Below are 7,203 nucleotides of genomic sequence, written 5' to 3'. Positions count from 1 at the left end.
CGTTAAAATTGCGATTCTTGTCATCTGTACTGTCCATTTTTGGCCACTCCGACTGTTAGAGCAAACTTTTCTCCACTGTCACAATTGGTCTAAAGTAGTATTTGTTTCAGGACTATCCAAAAAGCAAAGCCGGCACATTGAGAAGATACAGAATCCTACTCTATTACACACCTTACTCATGTTTCTTTGATTGAAACCTTTTTCTACTTTATATTTCCTCTTTTGTAAAGTAAATTTTTCCACGTCGTTTAAAAAATTTTTTACTTTAGAATTACAGATGAGTTCTTTTTTTAGAGCATTATGGCATTAAAAAAAAAAATTTTTGGTTACCCAAAAAGCTATACAAGAAATATAACTTCAATTTTTTTAGGCTGATATGGGTATTTTTTAAAGTTTTTATTACTTTATACAAATACAAATTATAGTTTAACACCTGCTATGATGATAGATATCACACTGTTATGATAGAAAATCCCTGTCAGTCATTGAACTATTCATTTAGTGTTACTCTGATACCTCAAGAATGTGCTCCTTCTAATGAAGCCCTTGTAACAAGAAACCCTGTGAGATTGGTATAATGATATCTAATCATCAGAAGTATAATTAAAGTAGAACATGTTGGAAAATCCCAGCATTTCCTGTTATGCCATCGTACCTCCGGTGTTCAGTTCATTACTCAAAAGTTCCCAATTCTCGGGCTGAAAAACATTCAAGTAAAATTATCGATGATTTAATAGCCACACTCACAAACTATTAGGAATGGTATCTGGGACTTGTTACAAGGTCAGATAGATTGTTAGAGACTTTTAAAAATAATTATCTCTGTATATGACTGTGTATTACATATAAAAATGATTTTTTCAGGAAAGGTGCACTTTAAAAATATTCTCTTGCTAGTTTTTTAAATTGATCAAATAGCCTGTGCTGCTTTGGAATGTTTATTCTTTGATGAAAATATGGTCATTGATTATGATAGTTTTAAAAATATCTATTTCTGCATCGCTGCAGGATTTCCTACACTTTTCTGTTCCTCATTCCTCTTTTATGTGTGCTTGGCTCAGTTGCCTGTTACACAGTCTCTGCCTTGGTTTTGTGTATTCTAAGATAATTTATAAACACAGATGTTTACAGTGAAGTTCTTCCTTTTGAAACTAATCTTATTCTTTTATTCCTCTCTCTAAAAATTGGTTGGCCATGCTCACTAATGACTTTCTTAACAATAATCATTTCTTGGTATTGGTAGATTTGGATTGCATGGTAAGATGACTGTCCATTTTCACCATGTATACCTTTGTCAAATAAAGATTTCTGATCTTTGGTCTGCTTCTGTTTTTAGTTTTTTGATAGAACTGGAAACATTATCAATAGCTTACCCTTGCCTATATAAATTCCACCCTCTTTGGGGCTTAGATAAATGTGAATAACAGATTGTCCAAGGTCCTGATTTTTCAGTCAAAGCAGGCGACATTCCAGCCCTGCATGATCATTGCTGACTAAAAGCTTGGGGGTGGTATGGTATAGTACCTAGTGAAATCTTTTTTTTTTTTTTTTTTAGACAGAGTCTTGCTCTGTCACCAGGCTGGAGTGCAGTGGCACAATCTTGGCTCACTGCAACCTCCATCTCCCAGGTTCAAGCGATTTTCCTGCCTCAGCCTCCTGAGTCGCTGGGACTACAGGTGCGCACCACCACACCCAGCTAATTTTTGTATTTTTTAGTTTTAGTAGAGATGGGGTTTCACCGTGTTGGCCATGATGGTCTCAACCTAGTGAATTCTTAACCACCGACATTCTGCCTCTTAACCTTAGAAAACTCCGCATGACTCATTTCCCCAGTAAGTAATGAGTATATTGAATGAAGGGCCAGGAGAGAATTTTCTACTGGCAGAATCAACATTGGCAGAGGTAATTCACCTCTGATATTGAGTCTAGCCTTTCCACGCCTTAAGAAAATATTGTTACCACCCTTTGAATGACTTATTTAACAGCCCTCCTACAACTAGAATATGGAAAGCCATCATTTTCTTGTATGCTTTAAGTGGTCAGCCAACTATAAATTAACAAAAACTCAATGCTAGAAAGTGCTTGAAATAAGAAATGGAATTCTTCATTGTTTAATTTCCCCGATTACTGGATTCTGTTGAACCCTTTTTATGTTAATTGGCTAGTGAAACCCAGTCCATAGCCTCTAGCCCATCATGGGTGGGGAGGGGGATTGTCTTGTATTTTGTTTGTGCTTCTAGATATCCTAAAGAGCTCCACTCCCCTCTCTCTGTTCTCGTGCAAAATTGTCTCGGCTATTTCTGGACCTTTACTGTTCTAGATAAATTTTAACATCAATCTGTGAACTTCCACAAAAGTTGTTGTTATTGCATTGATCTCTTGAGTAAGGATTCATTTTTTTAAAGTTAGATGTTGCTATTGTAGAATCGCTACATATCAGAATAATTTGTCTTTTTCAGCACTTGGAATTGTTCCCACAGAATGGGGACGCATGGTTCCATAAAGTATGTTAGCCAACCGAGGTGCATTTTATAGACTGATTTGAGATAGACACTTCATACCTTATATCCCCAAATGGTGTGTGTGTGCACACATGCACAAAACCATCTTGGGCCTTTAGTGTGGAGCACTCTTACTTTCCAGAGGATTCTCCTTCTGCTTGACCCAGCCAGCTACTGAGGGAACTGCAGCATGCCACGGTGATGCGTACAGACTTGCCTTGAAAGGAGGAACCTTAAGAAAGTTTCCGAGTTACTATTAAGGCCACAGCATTTTCCTGTTTAGGAGCAGAACCATCAGTCAACCATGAGCTCTAAGAAACACAACATAACCCAATGATAATAGCAGAATGGTATATTCTTAGCCTCCTCAGAAAGGCACAGCATACATAATTCAAACAGCAAATCTGTGGTGGCCATCAGAACTTTGGCAGGGTTACATAACATTTGTCAAACAGTGTGGGCTTTTAGCCATTTCATACGTTTACAAGACCTAGTCATATACTATACATTGGGGATAAAAATGTATATATACACACACACACATTTTTCACCAATACAACATACATGCTATCTAGAGCCCATTACTCTATGCCAGCTTTGGCTTCATGGTGATCAAATTGTGGCAAAGCTAAGTTACATATACTTGTATATCTATTAATTTGGCTTAGAAAATTAACACACAAAAAGAACTAAGTGTTCAAAAAAAAAAATCTTTGGTGGCAAGTTAAAGGAGTCAGCCTTCAGCAGCATGAGGTGAAAATTAAAAATGTCTCTAAATTACAAGATTTAATGAAAAGCTTCAGACTCATTAGCATTTTTTAAAAAGTCACCCAAATTAGTTCTAGAGGTTTCAAGGCATGATCTATAAACAGGCTCCTTGCTTACATAATTTTAATTGCTATTTTTAAACATATTTGAAATTTAAAACTAAATCAAAGTGGCCTTTAAAAATTCTAGAAAACACCAAATTCAAAAATTACACAAAATCTTACAGCCAAAAGTCAAGAAAATAATTATTAAAACAATTTGGGATGCAAAGACTTTTAAAGTATTTTGGTAAACTCAAATGTCTTCCAAGTTCCATCACCCATCTCTGTCTCCACGATCTGCATGGCGTCCTTAGTGCCTGGCACGGGGCTGGCTCTGGAGATGTCAGAAGCACTTGCAAATAAAACAAGGAGTTTGCAAATCACATCTTCTGTTATGGGGGAGGAGTGGGCAGCAGCTTTTAAACAAGGTTGAATTCCCTTAGGTTTAGCTGTAGAATTGTGTCTTTGACAGCAGCAAACACAAAGCGAATGTTGTCTGTATCTGTAGCACACGTGAAGTGAGAGTAGATGACTTTCTCTTTGTCAGGATTCTGATCTTGGTAAAGCTTCAGGATAAAGTCTCTGGCAGCTTTGACATCCTGCTTTGGTCCTAGTCACAAGTGCAATTAGGGGAATAAAGACACAGACTTAACACCATGTCCTCCCAAGAACCATTTTTGTTTGTTTGTTTGTTTTTTGAGACAGAGTCTTGCTCTGTAGCCCAGGTTGGAGTACAGTGGGGCAATCTCAGCTCACTGCAACCTCCACTTTTGGGGTTCAAGCAATTCTCCTTCCTCAGCCTCCCAAGTAGCTGGGATTACAGATGCGTGCCACTACGTGCAGCGATTTTGTATTTTTAGTAGAGACGGGGTTTTACCATGTTGGCCACACTGGTCTTGAACTCCTGACCTCAGGTGATCCACCCACCTTGGCCTCCCAAAGTGCTGGGATTACAGGCGTAAGCCACTGTGCCTGGCCCCAAGAACCATTTTTTAATGTACTCTTGTTCTTATTTGAGATCCTGCTTTGATCTTTATTTCTAGGGAACAGTTTACCTGCAGCATTATTTTTATGGTATCTCATCATGAACCCATAAAATAGTCATATTTTAAAATGTCCTCTGGTATCTAAAAATTGTACTTTATGGCGATTTGTTTAAACATAGTGACCCAGTTTGTCTGATTTGGACCACTTTTGAAGAGAAGTAATCCTTGCTAACACATATGGACAGACAGCTCTGGTCTAGGAGAGATAAAAGGAAGAATGTGGGAACTAACATTATCAGGCTGATTTTAAAGCTCGAGGGTGCTATACTGCACAGCCAGTATGGTTAGTAAAAGGGGAAAGAAGAGAGCTGAAACCTGAATCCACTAAATATCAGTGTCAAACTGAATGTTTGAGATCTCCTGTACCAGAAACAATTAGCAACAGGGCATGAGACTCTCCTACCTTGGACATGTTATGTACAAAGAGCTTCAGAGTCTGCCACGTGTCTGGGAAAAGGGATGCCACAGTCTAACATACACATAAGAAGCACCAGGTACTCCAACTGGCACGAGGAATGCACAGATAAATCAAGCAGATCTCTGCCCTCACGGAGCCAACTGGGAAGAAAGCTGAGTGAGCAGAGGATACGACATAGCGTGATGTGGCCAAGAGAGCAAGCGGGGATCAGGCTGCCAAGGGAGCAGAAAGGAGGAGGCACCCCTACTGCAGACCGGATGGGCAGGGGAGGCCAGAAATGCTCCCAGAGAAGGGGAGGCCTTTGCTGGGTTTTGGAGAACAACGTGGAGGAAGTGAAAGGAGTTGGCAAGGATATTCCCAGCACGGAGGGAAGCGTGTGTGGAGGTGCTTCGGTGAAAACACATAATGGTGCAACTAGAGCTTCTGTTTGAAGGTGGGAATAGGGAGAGAGGGTGTTCTAGGCAGACCAGGGAGACCCTTTTTGCTGTGGTAACTCCAGACTGATGCCCAGGAGGTAGACAAGATCAACACAGAAATACCGTCCACAAGATAGACACTTACCTGTGTATTCTGGGAAATAGCTAATTAGATGAGAGTACATGATTTTCTCTTCCAAAAGATCCTTCTTGTTCAAGAATAAAATCACAGACGAATTCAGAAACCAGGGGTAGGTGATGATGGTTTTAAATAAGGCTTTGCTCTCTTCCATGCGGTTCTAAGTGAAGAACAAGGGACTTGGGATGAAGTAGAAAGGAAATATTTTGGAAACAACATGGCACATTGCCAGTCCATCCATCTCTTCCCTTGCCCTGTCGCAGTCTCTGGACCACTGTCTGCTGAAGCTGGTGAGCATGTGGAGCCCAAGGCAACAGGCCTCCTACTTCTGTTTGCCCCTCCCCAAGCCTCTTACCAACCTTCCCCTTCTGGGTCGCCTCTCCTGTTGCATCGCAGCTCTTCTCCAGCCCAAAACTCACAGGGAGGAAATAAGAAAGGCTTTGGTGCAACTTGGAGAAGGAAGGTTCCTACCCACATTTGACAAATTTCCTGTGTCATGTGATCATTGGGATTACCAAGTAGGGAAGTGCCAACTTCAGACCTGACACGGCCACCTCAGTTGGTTATGGGCTTCCAGACTGGGCCTCAGCAGTCAAATGACAAAGCTCTTCCAGCAAGGCCACTGCCCCAGGAATGCTAGACATTGGCAGAGACGGGAGGCAGTACTACTGTGAACCCACCCTGTGCCACACTTTATAAGCAGAGCAGTGGCCCGTTTGATGGGTGAGCATACTGTTGTTCAGAACGTCTTTTTTTGTTTTTTGTTTTTTGTTTTTTTGAGATGGAGTCTCACTCTGTTGCCCAGGCTAGAGTGCAGTGGCACGATCTCGGCTCACTGCAACCCCCAGCTCCTGGGTTCAAGCGATTCTCCTGCCTCAGCCTCCCGAGTAGCTGGGACAACAGGTGTGTACCACCACGCCCGGCTAATTTTTTGTATTTTTAGTAGTGACAGCGTTTCACTGTGTTAGCCAGGATGGTCTCAATCTCCTGACCTCGTGATCTGCCTGCCTCGGCCTCCCAAAATGCTGAGATTACAGGCGTGAGCCACCATGCCCGGCCTTATCTGGAATATTTAAATAACTTTCCCGAGCCCCTGTCATAGTGGGACCTGGGGAAGGTTACGTAGAAAGACAGTGATAATTTCTAAATGTCAGACATTGGCAAGAAGATACTAAATGCTCCTAATTTACTGAGAGCAGACAGGGCACAAACAAATCTTATCTGTGACAATAATTGTTCTAGGACAATAATTGTTCTAGACAGCATTCCGTTCTTTCTCAAGTATTTCTAAGAGGAAAGAAATAAGAACTTCCCTGTAGGGAAGGAAGGGATCAGAGTGAAAAACATCCAAGCTCAGCACACACTCAACAGGGCCACGCCATCAATCACTCTTTCCCCACAACTTCCAGACACCCAGGCTCCTTCTGCCACTCCGTACACTTTGGCGGAATTACGATCTGGAATGTATTAAAGCTTTAAAATTTATTATGATCTTATCGATAATGATCTCCAAGGAAATAAAGTATATGAAAAATTCCCAGACAGTATACAGAGTGTATATAATATAGATCTACAACCAGGAGAGGAAAGTCTGGAGTGGCAACCACTTAATTTTTCTCCAAATATTTTGTGATTTTTAAGAGAGGAGAAAGTGTTAATTTCTAAGCACTTTGGGCTGAGATACTGGTCCCTTGTGCACCTTACTAATCTTTTGAGTTTCCTGAGGAATGTCACAAATAATTCCTGAAACAAATTTGGAGCCATTTTTTTTATATTGATAACTGAATGTCTTAACAACAACAACAAAAAATCTCCAATTGAGAGAGCTGGGCGGCAGCCAAGATTTCTGTTCTTTGCACAATGACACAATTAAA

The 7,203-nt window shown here is 40.7% G+C and overlaps 1 protein-coding gene across 1 annotated transcript in view; it reads right to left on the bottom strand.

The window, feature by feature from the left end:
- Positions 1-2,838: 2,838 nt before the first annotated feature.
- The window catches only part of GNA14 (guanine nucleotide binding protein (G protein), alpha 14), a 243,904-nt gene continuing 239,539 nt past the window's right edge, over positions 2,839-7,203 (bottom strand). The window contains exons 6-7 of the mRNA XM_011984080.1: positions 5,336-5,489; positions 2,839-3,920 (exon numbers count right to left, since the gene is read on the bottom strand). Coding sequence (XP_011839470.1) covers positions 3,730-3,920; positions 5,336-5,489 — 345 coding nt within the window. The 3' untranslated portion in view covers positions 2,839-3,729. The remainder of the gene's footprint in view (positions 3,921-5,335; positions 5,490-7,203) is intronic.

This window comes from Mandrillus leucophaeus, unplaced genomic scaffold (genome assembly GCF_000951045.1).
Source record: "Mandrillus leucophaeus isolate KB7577 unplaced genomic scaffold, Mleu.le_1.0 Scaffold260, whole genome shotgun sequence".
Classification (NCBI taxonomy): domain Eukaryota; kingdom Metazoa; phylum Chordata; class Mammalia; order Primates; family Cercopithecidae; genus Mandrillus; species Mandrillus leucophaeus.
The sequence above is the reverse complement of the archived record's forward strand: the minus strand, read 5'-3'. Positions and strand labels throughout refer to the sequence as shown.